Here is a 19,214-nt window from a genome sequence, read left to right on the forward strand (position 1 = left end):
AGATAGATAGATAGATAGATAGATAGATAGATAGATAGATAGATAGATAGATACCAGGCAAGCTTGAAGAGGAAATAATCTGGAAAGGGAGGCATGCATAAGCACTTCAACTAATGAATGAATCTGCTCTCGTTTGCAATAACACTCCTGATAGACAATAGCATTTCTTCAGCGGAGGTTTTGTTATCTATTGTACAAAATAAACCCCGAAGTGTTTTGTATTTACAGCTTGGATCACTGGCCTGCCATCTGTTCCCTGCATCCACCCTTCGCCCCAACACAGGAAGGGATGGCTCTGTAACAGATGGTCCAGCCATAGGATGCCTTCCCTCCGTCTCATTGGATGCCACCAAAGATAGGCCAAGGATGCAGCCAATGAAAGATGATGGGAGACATGAGAACGCATGCGTGCGTTTGTGTGTGTGTGTGAGCAGACGTGCTAAGTCCACAACAGAGGATCAGCAACGAGAAACAAATCAATGAAGACAAGCAGGAGAGGGCAGGAAGCTGGGAAAAAAGTCAACTTCCTCTCTCAGAAAGCAAAGGTTATTATAATCGTGTCTTTCAATGGCAAGCTGTTACATAACCCACATAATCCTCCTCTCCTTTTTCTACAGACAACTTGGGGCAGGCAAATAAAATACTCAGCCCTTCACCGCAACCAAAATCAAGTCATGATTTGGTTGCATCCTCTAGGGCTCTCCAAGGAATACATAAATATACATACTGTATATACTCATATATTTTATATGTTCTTTGAGATTGTTTTCCTTTGCATCATCCTTTACATCCTTTGTTACATGACCCTAAACTTTACCCTCAACTTATCCATGGGTCATATCCAAATCCCTAATTTTGGTCCCAAAACCTGCCCTTGACATATACATGCGGTTGATTTATAGTCAAGTCTATAAGGTACATGTAAAGTGGATACAATGCAAAAACATCCCATATTTTTGGGTGCGGGACAGAAATGTGTGCATCATGAAACTTGCAAATGTGGCCATTATGTTCATTTTACAAAGACGTTACCTGGAAGCAATGCTTTTGTTTGGTGTTTCGGCAAAGGTGTTCATAGCTACATCCTGTTTTTTGAACCTGCACGTCATGAATTTTGGCTGTTCTTTACTGTTATTTTGAAAACCACCATGACATACCATCACAGGGACCATCATGAGATGTACAGGCAGGTCAAAGCTGACACTCTTTTCCATCCTTCATACAGACTCACCTGTGATTCATAGGGCAGAAAAGCAATGTTGATCTCTGTCAGGGTCTTGATGACTTTCGCCGCGCGGGACTTGACCAGCTCATTGAACAAGGAATCAGGACAAGCTGGGAAGAGAGAGATGGGAGCTGTTAGAACCAAACAGATGCTATAAAACAATTGAGATGCTCTACAGAAGATACATTGGGGCAGTGGTTTCCAAACATTGGAACTCTAGGTGTTTTGGACTTTAACTCCCAGATGCCTTATCCACCTTGGCTAATGGTCAAGGATTCTAAGAACTGAAGTCCAAGACACCTGGAGAACTAGAGCTTGGGAATTACTGACTTAGAGTAATAAGGAAGACATCATGTCTATTAGATACAGCAGAATGAGAGATCTGGAAGGGATCATGGGGGGGGGGGTATCTAGTTGGGTAGTCCTCAACTTCTGACCCTCCATATATTGTTGGACTTTCAACTCCCAGATAGCTGTGAGTCATGTTGACTGAGGCAGATGGGAGTCCAAAACCATCTGGAGGACCACTTCTCTAGATTAAGGTGCATCTCTTTGACATTGTTCTCCTTGAAACCAGCAACTATCACAGCAGGAGAAGAGAAGGGAAGATGAAGTGAAGGACAAAAGAAGGACCCAATTGGGAAACTTACAGTCAGTGAAGAATACGTGGGCAGCTCGGTACTTGGCATTTGGGGGTTCCTTGAAATCACCAATGAGAGACTCTACAGACTGTGAGGATTAAGAAGAGAAGGAAGATTTTGACCACAATGGCATAATTCAAGTTTTTTCTTAGATCCTATATCAGGAGTTGATACCAAATTTTGCAAAATTTTGGAAAACGGTGCCGAAATCCAAGCATCACTGCTCAGCTGAAAGCACACATCTCTTGGCACACATCTCTTGGCTATGCTAGCTGTGGTCTGTGGGAAATGTAGTCCGGGAGTGAACCAGGTTGCCTACCTCTGGAGCCACAATACTGAGATAGATGGAAAAGTTGTCAAGATGGCAAAAGTTACAAATGAGGTGGAGTAAAAAAGGGTGCCTTGCTAGCCATTCTAGTTAGGATACATATCTCCTAAAAGCCATCTATATTATTCTGGCTCATGAGACATCTAAGCCGACAAGCGCCTCTCTCCTTCTCTGGCAGTGAAAAATAAAAAGGAGGACGTATTAAGTATATGGCAATGCTCTGCCTTTTCATGAAACTCCAAATCTGCTGCCTGAGCAGAACATAAAGGGCTTGATGGTTTGATTCAGTAAAATAGCTTCCTAAGTTATGTTATTATTATTTTATTTATTTCTATCCCATCTTTCTCCTGATATAGGGACCCAAGGTGGCTGAGTTCTTATGATTTACTGTCCAGTTCTCAGATAGCTCTGGATTTTGGAGCACAGCGTAGTGAAAACGCTCCAACTCCAAAACTGGGTTCAAGTCATGTTTGAGACTTTAGCCTTCTGCTCAAATCCAAGTCTTCCACAGCTCAATACATGGAAGTGACTTACCTTATCTGAGGGAGTGATAAGATATACAGCCTCCAGGCTAGGCAGCGGCTCTCGGCGCTTGTTGATGTCTTCCACAACTGGATGAGACAACACAAAGAGAGAGAGAGATGAGGCATTTGTAAATAGGATTTGAGCATCCAAAGGGGCACCCAGTAAAGACAAAATGAGCACATACAATTATTTTGGGGGGAGTGAATGCCATGATTTCGATCCCTATTTCAATGCATTCTTCCAGTTAGTGGAAACCAAAAATAAAGATACTATTTTGCAATCCTAGATCAGTTGTGTTTTTATCCATTGCACCCCGAAAAAGAAAATTCCCCCCAAATGTTGCTGCATTAATGCAAAATAGCACAGTTTAGATTGCGAATGCAGAAGATGCAGAGGTTTAAAGTTCTCCTGGACCTATGTCATAGTCGTGATCCACCTCCCCTCCTACATGGTTTACTGAAGAAAGAAAGAAAGAAAGAAAGAAAGAAAGAAAGAAAGAGTGGCATTCATGATCACAAAGACGAATACATAACCTAGAGTTACACATCTATAACAGATTCATATTCATCATCCCTATGTATTCAATAGCACAAGAAATATATAGGGATTGTAAAAGTCCCCTAAACCTGATTTACTATGCATCAACTGCTGTGAACAACAGGGGTCTGTTCTTCTGTTGATCGAGATGCAGCAGATTGTTTTCACGCTCTCTTCTGCCAGCGATCTTCAGTGTGAGGAGGAATTGTGACAATGCTTTTCATTGTCACATGTTTTTTGCATAGGTTGCTTGCAGGAGCAGGTGGCAACATCAATCTGTTGTTCCCTGACCAACAGAAAAGACCCCCATTGCTCACAGTGGCCAATGCCCAGTAAGTCAGGATTGTGGTGGAGACATCAAGTATAACTAAGAAACCGATCCAGGATCTCGGCCGTGATGCCAAATCGTGAGTCTATGTCTGTCAGTAACGAACATAAAAGTGTCACTGGAAAAGGGTTGGGTTTAGCTTTTCTTTTGCTGACAGCTTTTACTCACTTGTTATTCCCTCGGTCATGATGTCGGTCATTTTACAACAGGAGGAGAGCATGCGCATGCTGAGCTGATCCACCACCAACACCTGGGAGACAGAAAGAGAAGAGAGGAGCTGTGCCAAATTGTCCTACCAAAGGCTTGCCATCTAAAACAGGGATGGACAACTGTGTGGGTGCCAATGGCCACCTCCCAAAACACTTTCTGATGGAATGCCTTCCCCAGCATTAAGCTTTCTGAAACACTTCCATTTCCCTCTGCAATCCCTCTCAAAAGGGCAATAGGATGTGAGAGGATATTTTAGGAAGGACTGTAGGAAGTACAGGTTGAGTCTTCCTACATTCCAATATGGTGCATAATTCCAAAATTCCAATATTGTGCATAAAATTACCATTACGCTATCTGTGTTTATTGCTGGAGTGGGCAATTGTGCAACGGCCAGCAGCTTCTTTTTTCCCAGACTACCTACAGGCCACACTCTCCAAGCAAGACCTAATTGCACCGTTTTCCTCTGCAGTCTCTCTCAAAATGGTGGATAGGACGTGATGCAATGCCACATCATGTCACCATTTTGAGAGGGACAACAGAGGAACACAGTATTTGCATACAATACAGATCTCTGAGATGTTTCTGGAGGTGTTTTCACTTCCTTCTTCCTCCTTCCTACATGTTTTGAGGGGTCAACTGCCTAAAAATTACACCATTGTTTAAATGAAGGGGACTTTGGGGAACTGGTCAGAGGCCACATCCAGCCCATGGACCACACTGTGTCCATCGCTAGCCTACTGAAACATCACATAGAAATGATCTTTCTCTGCTTAAATAGGGGCAAACCTTTCAATTTGTTGTTGTTTACCACCAGTAGGTTGTCAAAATTCATCAGTAGCTATTCAAAATGGAACACCCCATTGCTCTGAGATGAATGCAGGCATGTGTTATTGGTTGACTAACCCACAATCTAATTTACTCAAGCCACTCACCTTCCATTCTCCCTTCTTCTTTACCTTCTTTATCACATCAGCCATGATTTCTGCCAAAAAAGAAAAGAGAAAGAAAAAGAAGAAGAAAGATTTAGTCCCCGTTCCATCTAAGGTCCATGGGTACAATCCCATCAGCAAGGAATATTCAGACATGGTTCTGCTGGTTCACTGACATAAAGCCTATAGCACCTGAGATGTGTTGATGGTCTTCCATCCAAGTACTAACTAGGGATGGCCTTGCTTAGTTTCCAAGATCGGATGGCATCTTAGCCAAGATCTGACAGATAGTAACCAGGCAGACACTTATAATCAGTGTAATTTTCTACCAACATTTGCAATTTTTAGTCGTCATCATTGTCACCACCACCATCATCATCATCATCATCATCATCATCATCATCATCATCATCATCATCATCATCATCATCATCTCCTCATGTTCTCTCCATCCCATTAATGAACTGAATTTTATGTTTGGAGGGATGGTTTTTGTTTTTTTTACTCATATATATGGGAGCTGATGGAAAATTTCATTTGGGGGCAGAATTCTTATTTGTGGGGCAATGCCTTCATTTTATCCCCTCCTTTGCTATATGTTGGCAAAACCTCGAGGAGGAATTCCAGAGTAGACCATCCTCCATATAAACACAGTGCCATGATATCCTCGCCCATCACTCCAGAGGCCAAGTGCCACCTTCACCAATACTTGCTCCTCTTCAGAATGAGGCCTCTAATCCAAAACAAAGACAGGCCCCATTTAGAAACAAGAAGCGAGTGCCTTCAGGCGACTCCTTGTAATCCCAAGCAAATCGCATTTCGCATCCTGTTTACGGGCGGCTTACATAAGCTGAGGTGACACCACCATCGCTGTTATAACTAGGCCTCGGTACACCTGGTGCAATCTCCACTTTCACCCTCCATGGGGGGAATCTTTAGCATTGGCACCTTAGTGATGCCAAGAACACTTATTGGCACCAATTCTGTTGTGTGCCTTCAAGTCATTTCCAATTTATGGTGACCCCAAGGCGAACCTTATCATGGGGTTTTCTTGGAAAGCTTTGCTCAGAGGAGGTTTGCCATGGCCTTCGCTTTGCAATGGTTCACTTTCCAATACCTTCGCTTCCTGATGGTTTAATGTACACCAGCTTTGTTTCATGCCCCAAATTATTGACGAATATTGTGTTTAAAATGATCTTCAGCCTATCTGAAGATATATAAATGAATTTTGTATTTAGAGGTGGGTCCCACATCTCCAAGATTATGTAGCTGTTGTGTAGCTTCAAGTCATTTCTGTATTATGGTGACCCTAAGGTGAATCTGTCATGGGGTTTTCTTGGCAAGGTTTGTTCAGAGGGGTTTGCAATTGCTTTCCTCTGAGGCTAAGAGTGTGGGACTTGCCCAAGGCCACCCAGTTGGTTCTCATGGCTGAGCATACATTCGAATCCTGATGTCCAGTGTTCTAGTCCAACACTCAAACATGACACCATGCTGGCTCCCATCTCATTTTGTACATATATGCAAATATAGCTATTCCAAAATCCAAGAAATAATAATAATTTAAATACCTGCGGTCCCAAAGCATTTCAAATAGGGGAGACTCATCCGGTATAAATTTAATCCTACTCCTCCATGCACTTTGCATTGGGAACAAGAGGCATTTCCAGTAACAAGACATCACACACCAGGGACCCTTTTCACACTACAGCATTATGACTCAGCTGCAACATGTTCCATTGCAACAGTCTATGGATTCCTGGGATCTGGCGTTTAGACAGGAGCATTTCGAATTCTCAGCCAGAGTTTCATGAAATGATACCCTCCAAATTCCATAGGATGTTGCTATGGCATTTAAAGCAGAACATTGTGCTACAGCTGTGTGGTGTTAAAGGGTCCTTGCTTGCTTCATCGGCCCTCCGCAAACAAAACTTTGACCTTCTGGTATGTACACAGCCCTTGCCGTTGCACTGCACCCTGGACACTAAACCACAAGCTTGTAGCAATTTCCACTCTGCAAGGCCTGAGCTGTCCAGAAGTGTGAAGAAACTTCCCCATGACTGAGATGCAAAGCAAGGATGTTTATACCTTCCAAAAGACCACAGATGAAAACCAGGGCACATGCGGCCAAGTGACACCAGAGTGGTGTCAAGATGGCAAAAGGTACAAATGAAGAAGAACAGATAAGCTGAGCCTAATAGGCAACATTCCACACCAAACTCTCTTTTCCCCTTTGCTAAGTTAACTTGAGTGCTAAATGTTTGTGCCTTTTGAACTCAGTTTGCAGCAACTGAAATAAAACTGAGGACAAAGGGAGAAGATAAGAGAGAAACTGGAACAGTTTCAAAGCTAATGAAAGCGGACGGCTATCTTTGATCTGGTTATGTACCACAGGTAAGGAACCTGTGGCCTTCCACCAGTTGAGGGACTACTACCCTCATCGCCCACAGCTTTTGACAAGCTGACTGGGGCTGATGGGAACTGGAGTCTGACAAGGGGAAGGTTCCCTGACACAGCACACAAGATGGAAAGGACCTGTCCTCTATCACGCCAAAACCCAGAACTAAAAACAAGGGATGGGAAGCTTCAGGAAAACAACTTTGAAGAATGCCCTAGCCCTCCAGCGGTGGGAAAGGAGTGATGGCGGAGTGTGTTTTGCTGAAGTCTTTTGTGCAGAGAGTCAGTGGTTTTGCATCATGGAATGGTTGTGTCGCATCTTGCACGGATCCGACTAAATGAGATTCCTTCCAGTTTTATGATAATGCAGGATCTGAAACAGATTCCCTGGCCCCTTCCCATGCAAGTCAATCATGACAGTTTCCAGACTGTTGAACAATTCTGAAAACTGTCATTAGAAAGGCAACATTTCCCTGTTCTGCCCATTTAATATAGTTGAGAACCACCCTAGGCAACCTGATGCTTCAATCTGACTCTTCTTTAAAACTTGCTTAATCCCATGAAGCTAACAGTTAAAAAACAGCCACAACAGACCAAGCAAAGAGGGTTTTGAGAGGTGGCCCTTTAGGTTTAATGGACATGTTGGGGATGGGAGAAACTGGGGTGGCATTGTGGTGTATCGGTTTGAGCATTAGATTAGGACTCTATGAGACCAGGATTCAAATCCCGTAGTCATGCTTTTTGTACCTGTGGACTACGATTTTGGAAACCAGGGTTCGAATCCCTGCTTGGCCATGGAAGCACACTTAGGCAAGTCTCTCAGCCTGCGAGGAAGGCAAAGGCAAACCCTGCTGTGCAAGAAATCTTGCAAAGAAAACCCCGTGATAGGTTCATTTTAGGGTCTTGAAAAGACTTGGAAAGCATATAACAAGAGGAGGACACAAGAGAAGGAAGACAGGAGAAAACAGGGGGAAGACAGATCGCTCCGACTGCTCTGCACCAAACACAGCCCGACCCTGTCAGCGGTCTCCGTTGCTGCACTGCTGAGTCTCATGTCTGCACTGCAGCATTGCTCCAGCCTCTGCTTTATGCTTTCAGCTCAGGAGTTCCAAAAAAGAAAGAAAGCTGGGAAACACCAGGAGAAGAAAGAGGGAGATATCGAGGACGAAGAAACACCTACAGAATACAAAAGCATCCTGAAAGCACCCTATACTAGAGATGAGCAAGAAGGGAAATACGGAGCTACCGGTGCGTCTCCAGATGATTTGCAGCGCATGAGCAAGGATGGCTGACTTGCAGGTATTTCACAATGGCGGAAACAGACTTACCCAGCCTACTTACTCCCCGCAAAAAATGGGGAGAAACCTGGGGAGGAAATAACCAGAACTGAACATTGATATTTTCAAACTGAATAAATCTGTGGGCACAAGATTCGTTCATTCTCAGGATAGGTCTTTTTTAATTTGACACTCCCAGGGACTCCCCAATGAAGCCTGCTTCATGGGGCCTTAAAACAATATAACAATCTGGAAGTGAATTCAGATCACCTGGACCACTATGTTTTGTTGCCATGAAGAGCAATGCTGCAGCCTGCTAGCTAAAATTGCCACACAGGCTTCCAGTGAGTGCCCAGCCTTAGCAGAGAGAGTGCCACCATCATCTAAAGATATGGAGGAAAAGCAGCTCACTCTTGGGAAGATGGTAGAGTGCAACTGGATCAAGAAACAAGGACAGTCCCAGCATGGGACAGAGTGAAAAGGATGCTTCAGGCCACTGGTGACTAGTGGCTACCATGCCAGCGGAGAACTAAATCCACTCCAGGTTTTGAATAACTTAAAAGGAGCTGCCTAAGGTTCCACACCTATATAAGGGGTCATGGTCATCGTCTTGGAGAGATCCTTTCAAGCAGGACCATAAGGGTGACTCCACCCTGTCTTCCAGTTTTCCCTAGCACATGACAGATGGAGGCAAACTACCTCTGAGAAAGCCTAGGAGCCATAGAAGGAATTATTAATTGATCATTTCCTCCAAGAATATATCCAGTCCTCTCTTAAAACCATCATGACCGGCCACCATCTTGTGGCAGAGAATTCCAGTTTAACTATATACTCTGACAAATAGGATTATTAAAATCTATTCCTGCATTCTCCACCATTCATCTTAGCATCCAATACAGTCAGCCCTCCATGTTTGCAGCTTCGACTTTTGCAGATTTGATTATTCAAAGAGTGTTCACTGTAGGACCTCAAGCATGACTCCATGGTCAGCATCTGCTAGAGGTCGCACTGGAGGATCCATAGATTCCTAGAGAGAACACTTCTCTAGGCATTTGTAGGTTCTCCAGCACTACTCTATGGTCACTCTCTGGCGGATGTTGGCCATAGAGTTGCTCTGGAAGACCTAGAGATTCCTAGAGGTGATCGCTCAGATAGTTTTGTTTTTAAATGTGATTTTCCCACTTCCATAGGGGTCCTGTGCCCTGAACCCAAGTGAATGTGGAGGGCCCACTGTATTAGGTTCTAGTCTTAAAAGAGAGCGAGGAAAAACTCCATAACTGGGGTGCCACAGCAATGTCAACACTGTTGTTGTTGTTGTTGTGAGAAAACACCTGCGCTAATGTTTAAGGAAATACACACTGGAAGGGAACGAAAGAGGCAACATATCGCTTCTTCGGCAGAAAATGCTGTTTTGTATGCAGATTCAGCACAGACTAAATCCTCTTATCATAGTGTTTTCTACATGGGGAAAAAGGCTGTTTCTGCGCAGGAAACATTTCAGGATAAAAATAGTATTTCTTGCACACAAAATGCTGTTTTGCCACATAAAACCACCACATATGGGAGAGGACATAACAAAAAAGACCCTGCAAACGTGATGGCAAGATTTGTCAGAAGAGGGTTGCCATATAAAATAAATAATCATCATTGCCTTCCTCAGAGGCTGAGAGAGTGTGACGTACACAAGGTCACCCAGGGGATTTCCATGGCTGAGCAGGGATTCGAACCCTGGTCCAACACTCAAACCACTACTCCAAGCTGACTCTACTCTGCACAAAAATCAACCTTCTCCATGGAGGAAAGAGCACTTCCTGTGCAGAAAATAATACTTGTTTCCCTCCTAAAATCTGCATTTCTCCCCCAGACATCTCGCTTTAACCTAAGAATTGCAATGCAGAGCTGGTAAAGCTGTGGTCCCTGCTATATTAGACAAAGAGATGTTACAGATGAGTTTGCATTATCCAAACCCACAATTATACTCTGCCACTCCTTGCTAAGAAGCTTCGAGGAGGAAATCACCCAAGAGAGGTGCCATTATTCCTACAGATTCCACAGGTTCCAGAGATTTGGAGCTGATCTTTGCATAAAGAAGACACGCCATGGAAAAACAAGTCATACACATCCCTACGAGATGAAAGCACCGAGGTCACAGACACTGAAAAGGAGGAAATGGCCACATCCGGAGGATAAGAAGTCCTGGCAGGAGGGGGCCCCCATGTCACAGGTTCCGGCGAACACTGCGCTGCAAAAGCCCCGAAGATAAACACTGGACGGAGCTTCCAAACATCTCCAAAAAGCCGATGTAAAACCACAAGGCGGCCAACGACAACATGAGTGGCACCATGAGATACACACAAGCCGTCACCAGATGAAGAGAGGCCGCCAAGGCAGATGTTAACAGGCATGCCATGCTTCCCTCATTAGGAGGTAAACCCCAAATTTTGTGCTAAACCATGTGCCATCAATGTACGCTGAATGCACACAAGTGGGTTCCCCCTTCAAGAAACAGGATAAAACGAAAACACTAGTTTATTTATATCTTATATTTTCTCCAAAAAGCAGGCAGGCTTAAAAAATGAAAACAAATGCAACAGATGCTTCTAGAGGATGCAGTTCTTCCCTAAAACCCAGAGTGTTCCTGGCCATACACATATTTTATTTTAGCTCAAAAACTGAAATAGTCTTATTTTTAAAGGACATTTTGGAATTCTCTAGAAGGTCGGGTGTAGCCATAAAGCATCCCTGAGGCCAGAAATAAGGCCCTCATCTTAGTGATATTCTACATATCAGTGAAGCAGTGAATCTATTGAAGCCTTTAATCCAGGTTTTAAAGGAGCTCTCCAAGGTGCCAAGCTATATCTATTCCCCAGGACCTTGGAGAGACCCCTTAAAGCTATTCAAAACCTGCAACTGGTACTCTGCAAGAGAGCTCAAAAGCCTCGCCAAACTACAAATCCCAGAGTTGCATAGGATGTCACCATGACAATCAAAGCAGAAGCCTGGGAAGTATGAAAGGGCTTTCCTGTAAGGCTACCTGTTTCATAAGCATGTTTCTTATTCACAGATCACCTTTGTCATCTGCAGTCCTGTGTGTGTGTTGTTGTTGTTGTTGTTGTTGTTGTTGTTGTTGTTGTTGTGTGTCTTCAACTCATTTCTGACTTCTAGCAACCCTAAGCTGAACCTATCATGGGGTTTTCGTGGCAAGATTTGTTCAGAGGAAGTTTGCTATTGTCTTCCCCTGAGGCTGAGAGAAGGTGATTTGCCTGAGGTTTCCACAGCTGACCATCTGAATCATGGTCTCCCCTTCTGCCATGCAAGAATACACAGTCAACGCATTCCCAACTCTGCTTAAAAAGCATGGTTTCCCAGAGCTTGAGTCCAACACTGAAACCATTACTCCACACTGCCTCTGTCAATCCAGAGGATACCTCCACCTAACCTTCAGAGATCCACCAACCATGGTTCATCTCAGACCTTCCATGAAGCATCTTCCAGAGAGGTTGGTGCAAAGAGAAAACAAGTGAAAGACCTGTTTCCATTTGCTCATGACTTAATCTGGGTCCAACCTAGGCATCTTCTTTATTACACAGAGTTGGAAGAGACCACCAAGAACTATCCGTTCCACCCTCATTCTGCCATGCGGGAAGACACAACCAAAGCACTCCTGACAGATGGCCATCCAGCCTCTGTTGAAAAACCTCCAAAGGCTGAGCCTCTTTGTCATATTCCATCTGCTGCTTCCCACCCCCAGATCTTGAGAACATCGTGATCTGGTTTACAATCAGGGATACAGTGGCTGGGCAAATAAATACGGGACCACAAATGGATCAGCCAAACCACCACCAGCCATGAGGTGACATAAAAATACAAGGTCTCTGGCTAAAATAGAATTTCCCCCAAATAAGGGAAGAACGGACACTAGATTAATATTTCTGGGAAGATGACAGACATAATAAAGAAACCACCACAGACAAGACTCTGCTGTTGAATGCTACCCATCTAAGCTTGGCACACATTTCAGGACAGACTCCTAAGTTACTTCAAAGGATGGACCCAGTCTGTGTCGTTGTTGTGGCATCTACTTTGTTGGGTGTGTGTTGGGTGCCTTCAAGTCGTTTCTGACTTATGGCAACCCTATCATTGGATTTCCTTGGCAAGAGTTGTGCAGAGGAGGTTTACCTTTGGCTTTCCCTGAGGCTGAGAGAGTGTGACTTGGCCAGGTGAGTTTCACGGCCGAGCAGGGCATCGAACCATGGACTCCAAAGTTGTCGTCCAACACTCAAAGCACTATGCCACTCATTCCCTTTGGGTCCAAAACTTTTGATCATTCAATTCCGTTTTAATTCGTGTACATATTGCAGTCTTTTATCTGGAGGAGTTTTCATTTTGGTAAGCTGCCTCGAGTCCCCAAAAAACACCATCTCCTCCTATCAACTCACACCTCGTAACAACAACGAGTTTCAGAAAGACATACTTAAAACACAGCTTCTTAGAAGACCTGCAGAAAAGGGGATTTGGCAGTGGTGGGATGGAAGGGAAAAACGAAAGGGGAGAGTTGGGAGGTTGGATGATGGGATTTGTTCTCCTTTAGCAGCACCTGAGTAAGATGGCCTCTTGGCATCTGGAATGAAATGCATAGACCTAACGGGGGTGCAAAGGTGCCTCCTGTTAGGTCTCCTCAAGGAAGGTGATTGAATCAAGCAAAGCAGGCCAGAACTCTAAGCGGATCAGTTGTCCTCAATGTACATCCTCGCTACACACACACAAAACCAAGGCACACCAGCTTCAATCCACCAACATCTAACTGCCGCACTGATCCAGTGCTACAACATGGAAGGGTTTCCCTTCTTTCTCCATGACCAGAGGGCTATCATTGCTATGCAAATCACATTGGCTCTCCTCAGTCATTTTGCTCTTCCAAGGCTGAAGCATGAAGCCTTTTACCTTTGCTTACACACACACACACACGTATATGCAATTAAAAAGCAAAACCATTAGCGCTTCTAGCAAGTTTCCAATATCCACTGATTTTTTTCTCCAGGGATTCAAGCATCCACGGCTCAAAAATAATTCCAAAACGCAAACCTTGATTTGACCATTTTATATAAGGGACATCGTTTGACTATATCATGGGACCTGAGCATCCACGGATTTTAGTGGAACCGAAACCAAAAACTCAGTGGATACCAAGGATCCACCGTACATATTTATTGAAGTGATTCAGGAACAACATTTAACATTTAAAAATGCGTATCAACTGAAAAACGTTTTGGCTTCTGTCTTCTTCCCTGGCAACTGAAGAAGATGGAGGATGGAACATTTTGCTCCTGATGTGTATTTGTAAGTGTTATTTGTTAATCACTTCAGTGATACCCATATATATGTATATACCCAGAGAGAGAGAAACACAGTGGGAAGCATGGCTTTAGCAAGACGGCTTAGCCGCACACTGTAAAAAAAAATGGAGAGAAGGGATTTAAGGAAGCCATGGCGACAGGCTCCATTAAAAGTGGACGCCGTCTCCAAGCCGACACAATTTATGCAGACGTAGATTCACAAACAAGTTGGAAGATGGAAATCCAGTTTTGGAACACTTTGAAACACTTTGGTGATGCAAATCTGATCTTGGGAAGCATTCAAGTGCCTCATCGCAAAATGTGTTGATTATAATATCTTGTAGCTACAAATAAGAGAACAGCCTCCTCTCCTCTTCCTCCTCCTCCTCCTCCAGGATCAACCAACCAAACATCCTTTGCTGGATAGACTTTAAAATGCACCCATCTTCCCCCAAAGCCAAGGGAACCAAAAATAGCATTTCTGATCCGTGTGCAGAGTGTCTTTTCTCTTGTCTCCCCCACCCAATCTTTTCTCCTTCATATCATAGCCATCGCCAATAAAACAAATTGCATTTCCCTTCTGGAAAGTAAACATGGAAAGGGAACTGGTTTCTAATCTATGGGCAAGGGAAGGTTGAATGATATGTTTTCGTTGTAATGACTAGACAATTTCGGAGACTCCAGACACAACCCTCCCTCCTTGCACTATTTATTGGGGGGAAGAGAGAGAGATGGGTTATTATTGGAGATGGAAGGAGAAAGGGAGGGAGGAATATCCAGGCTGCTTTGCACTGACACTGCAGGTTTTGCACTAGAGCTTCCTAGAACAAGCGGAGGGAGGGGGCTGGAAAGGGAGACAGAGTACATTTTGCAAAGCCCTCCGAAAAGGCATGAAAATATCTGCATCCCTCGGTGTTTTAACGGTACAGTTTCCATTCCCCTTGCCTACAGCAGGCCATAATATATAATTTTCTAGTATGGAATATATATCTATCTATATTATATATTCCATATTATATCTATATATGGAATATATAACTATATATAGATATCCTTGCACACAGGCATAGGCAGTGCTGATCCTTAGCATCCATCTTTTAGGACCCACACACCAGCGTTTATACAAGTGTATTTCTGCATGTGTGTTTATATAATCTGTGTGCGTGTGTAAACGTACAAAGACGACACACAGAGAGCAACAAACAGAGCTATAATATATAAAATAGGCAACATATCTCTGTGTGAGAGAGAGTGGCTAACTGCATCCTGGGATCCACACAAAGTGATTATCAAACAGAACTAGGATATATAGAATAAGTAATAGATAGGTAGAGATAGATAGATAGACAGACAGATGGATAGAGATGATAGCTAGATAGCTAGATGATTGATAGATAGATGATAGATAGGCAGACAGACAGATAGACAAAAACAGACAGACAGATGGATAGAGATGATAGATAGATTGATAGATAGATGATAGCTAAGTGGTAGATAGATAGATAGATAGATAGATAGATAGATAGATAGATAGATATTAATTGCATCCTGAGATCCATACAGTGATTAACGAACAGAATTTGAATACATAAAATAAGTGATAGATCAGCAGATAGGTAGATAGATAGATAGATAGATAGATAGATAGATAGACAGACAGACAGACAGATAGATATTAGCTGCATCCTTCTGGGATCCAGGAGAAACTTAGGAGAAGTGTTGTTGGTTTGCTTTATAATCCCACACATACATATTACCCTATCATCTATTATTTGCAGACTATTTATTATTTGCAGACCATTCAGATGTCAAAGGATGGCCCCCGCTTTCACGGCGTACATGCGTCCCCACATAGGCTGATGGCTTTCCAGCCCTGCATGGCTATCGTACGTAGAGACGCCAAACCATTGGGTGCGCATACTGTCTGAAAATGGTGGAAAGGCTACATTACTGTCTTCTCTATCTCACACACAGAGAGAAGAACTCCCCATCATTTTGGAAATCTAGACAATAGGTTCGTGAGATGGGGGTGGGTTATGAGTCAAGGAAAACCAGGGCTGTTTCTCTCCTCCTCCTCTTCCTCCAAGACATACATACGCACACTGCAGAAAAATGCCAACAAGGGCAACAACATAAGCAGGGATTGCTGGCATTTCCACCCCCGGCCTTTGGATTTGCTTCTGCTCAGGCAAGCTGTCTTCCCCTTCATCCCCCTCCTTTTGCATCTTCTGTGGTTGATGCTCAAACAAATATATGTCTCCTTTTCTTCTGCCGTTGGGATCCCCTTTTTCCAATTCATTCCAAGAACCAACCAACCATCGTCTTATTAAATGCCAGCAATCAAAACCCTTCTTTCTTCTTAGGAGAAATGAAGTCTATTGCCCTAGCAAAATTATTCTCCTCTATCTCCCCCATATTTATTATAAAATGTCCAGACACCCCAAAACCTCTTTTTATAATCCAGGCCCAGATCTCAATGAGAAAATGGAGGCTGCCATGTCAAAGCCACCATAGGTGTTAAGAAGACACAGGCGCAGACATTGCAAGCATCGAGGGACGCATCAGGAAGACAACCAGCAGAAATCGAAATTAATTTGCAATAATAATAATAATAATAACAACAATAATATTGCAAAGGCAAATTTGAAAAAGCATTATTTTAAGGGACATTTTCTCTCCTTATACTCCAGGCCCAGATCTCAATGAGAAAATGGAGGTTGCCATGTCAAGCATCCATAGCTTTGCACAAACGCAACGGCAAATGTTTAAGAAGCCTTGTTTGAAGGAACATTATTTATTTAAAGCCTTATAATCCAAGCCTAGATCTTAGGGAGAAAATGGAAAGGGAACCCCTGCACACCTTGAATGTCCATTCAATGAATAAAGGAGAGGGAAAGGGGGGAAAGAGAGAGATTGGAGATTCACTCTCTCTCACTTTCTATTGCAAACTAAAAAATGAAGGCATTGGAAGCATCAGGAAAGGCACAGATTTGCACAAAGGCAAAGCCACCCCGAAAAGCCTTGTTTGGAGGCTTGTAACCACAGAAAATAGGAGGAGAAAGAAAAGGTACCCCCATCACCCCCATCTTAAGAGAGGAGAGGAAAGGAAAGGAAAAGGAAGAAAGGAGGACTGGAGGCTTACTCTCTCCCACCACTGCTTTCAGTCCAGCAGGGGCCATGATGCTGAGGCTGCTCTTGTTGCAAAGCTGGAGCAAAGCGGCTCCTCTGGTGCCTTGGCTGCTGCGGTCCTGGGTTCAAATCCTGCCTCTTGGCTGGGCTGCTCAGCTGACTGCAGAGAGGGAGGGAGGGAGGGAGGGAGGCGGTCCAGGCAAGGCGTGGCCGGATTGTGATGATGCTGATGATGCTGCCACGGATGCAGATGAAGGGAGGCTGACGTCACGGGCCCAGGCAGCCAATCAGCGCCTCGCCTCTGCTCAGCATCCTCCGCCCAGGGTCCCTCCTGGGCTGGCTCTGTCCAAGGGGAGGAGACCGAGGAGCTGCAAGAAAGCAACAACAACAGAGAGCAAGATAGAGACAAAGAGAAATGGCAAGCAGGGGAGGGAGACGAGTGAGGCGTGTGCCTCAAGGCCAGAGGCAGTCCAGTGCAGTGGTTAAAGAGCCAAGGACCAAGGCTGGCCCTGCAATCCTATGGTCCTATGTGTGCCAGTCACAGGCCCTTAGGGTTGGAAAGGTTCCCAAGGAGCATCTATTGAGTCCACTGGTTCCCACCCTTTGGGCTTCCAGATGTTTTTGGACTTCAGCTCCTTTGGCCAAGTTAGCGAAGGCTTCTGGGAGCCGAAGTCCAAAATTCCCCAGAGGACCAAAGTATGGGAATCACTGAAGTCGATTCAGACCCTCTGCGGTGAAGATCACACAAGGAGACTCCATGTTTGACAGTGGAACACGCTTCCTTGGAAAGTGGTGGACTCGCCTTCTTTGGAGGTCTTTAAACAGAGGCTGGATGGCCATGGAATAATTTATTACAGCACATGGCCAGCACATGGATGGCCATCTGTTGGAGATGCTTTGGTTGTGAGTTCCTGCATGGACCGGATGGCCCTTGGGGTCTCTTCCAACTCGATGATTCTGTGAAGTAAAGCGCTCCTGAAAGACGCTCATCCAGCCTCAGTTTCAAGACCACCAAAGATGGAGAGTCTTCCACCCTCCAAAGCAGTCTATTTCAGAGTCGGACAGCTGTCTTTTGTTTTGTCTGTTTGACATCTTTGGTGGTCAATATCCCATGATGCCAGTGGTCTGAAGGCCCATAATTTCTCCCTTGACCCCACATATTGAAGGCCTTAAGACCACAGGATCTCAACCTAGAAGATAATACATGGACACCATCATCCACTGAAGAATGCTGAGCATGGAGTGTTCTAAACTGCCACCAAGGAGGATGCAGCTCAGGGTTGCTTTCAGCCACTTCGTGTCCCATGACAAGGGGAAGGAAGGAAGGAAAGGTATGCTTGAAGCCTAGAAATACCCTTGAAATAAATGGTCCTGTCATGAGTGTGGGTCAGTGTGCCATCCTTTTGGGGATCCTTCCTTCTCAGCTCTGCCCTTGGCCTTGCCAGCCTTTCAGATGACATTTCTCCCAAACAGCAATAAGGCAAAAAGAAAGTGAATGGAAAGTGGACACCTTTTTACTTTCGACAACTTCTGTGCCTTATGAGGATGATGGGAAGTGTCCTCCTCCAACCCCCCCCCCATGCTGTGCCTTATGAGAATGATGGAAAGCCTCGAGGGGGGAAGCCACGTCTTCTGCTGCCGCCAGGGGGCGCTCCAGGACAACAGGGAAAGGAGTGGCGCCCTTAGCGTGTGCAGCGACTGAGTTTGGTACTGCAATTCCCATCACCCCCAACCAACCCTCATGCTCATGGCCCTGGAGGGCTCAAGGATTCTGGGAATTTCCAGAAAGGGGCTTGAGGGGGCCAAGGGCCCAGACAGGCTGCAAGGAGACCTCTCTAAACCTATGCTGGTCTGGGGATGATGGGAAGTGTCCTCCAAGACCTCCCCACATGCTGTGGTTTTCCACCAGACCCCCCCCCCACATGCTGTGCCTTGTGAGGATGATGGGAACTGTCCTCCAAGACCTCCCCACATGCTGTGCCTTGTGAGGATGATGGGAACTGTCCTCCAAGACCTCTCCACATGCTGTGCCTTGTGAGGATGATAGGATGTGGTGATATTGATCTTAGCAATCTTCTGATTCATGGCCAATGAAAGTTGCTCTGATTTTTACAAACTCATGCGCAGTGAAGAAAAACCAAAGTCCCTTGACCAAGTACTGTACACACTTCTGAGAAGTCCAGTTGGTGCAAGAAACCTGAAACCGAGGGCAAATCCACTTCTTGTGAAACCACCTTGACATGTTCAATATGCATAGCCATGTTCATGCATGTTAAGTGTTAAACCCAAAGGGTTTGGTTATGGAATAAGCCTCTGAAACATGCAAGAGGCCATGTTAAATAAAGCCATGTCAAA

The 19,214-nt window shown here is 44.5% G+C and overlaps 1 protein-coding gene across 1 annotated transcript in view; it reads right to left on the reverse strand.

Annotated features, from left to right (window-relative positions):
• Positions 1–17,039, reverse strand: part of LOC121936268 (syntaxin-binding protein 1) — a 33,609-nt gene extending 16,570 nt beyond the window's left edge. Inside the window, exons 1-6 of the mRNA XM_042478315.1 lie at positions 16,873–17,039; positions 4,727–4,776; positions 3,753–3,834; positions 2,729–2,805; positions 1,876–1,954; positions 1,232–1,335 (exon numbers count right to left, since the gene is read on the reverse strand). Coding sequence (XP_042334249.1) covers positions 1,232–1,335; positions 1,876–1,954; positions 2,729–2,805; positions 3,753–3,834; positions 4,727–4,776; positions 16,873–16,909 — 429 coding nt within the window. The 5' untranslated portion in view covers positions 16,910–17,039. The remainder of the gene's footprint in view (positions 1–1,231; positions 1,336–1,875; positions 1,955–2,728; positions 2,806–3,752; positions 3,835–4,726; positions 4,777–16,872) is intronic.
• Between the last annotated feature and the right edge of the window lie 2,175 nt (positions 17,040–19,214).

Source organism: Sceloporus undulatus, chromosome 7, assembly GCF_019175285.1.
Source record: "Sceloporus undulatus isolate JIND9_A2432 ecotype Alabama chromosome 7, SceUnd_v1.1, whole genome shotgun sequence".
Lineage (NCBI taxonomy): Eukaryota > Metazoa > Chordata > Lepidosauria > Squamata > Phrynosomatidae > Sceloporus > Sceloporus undulatus.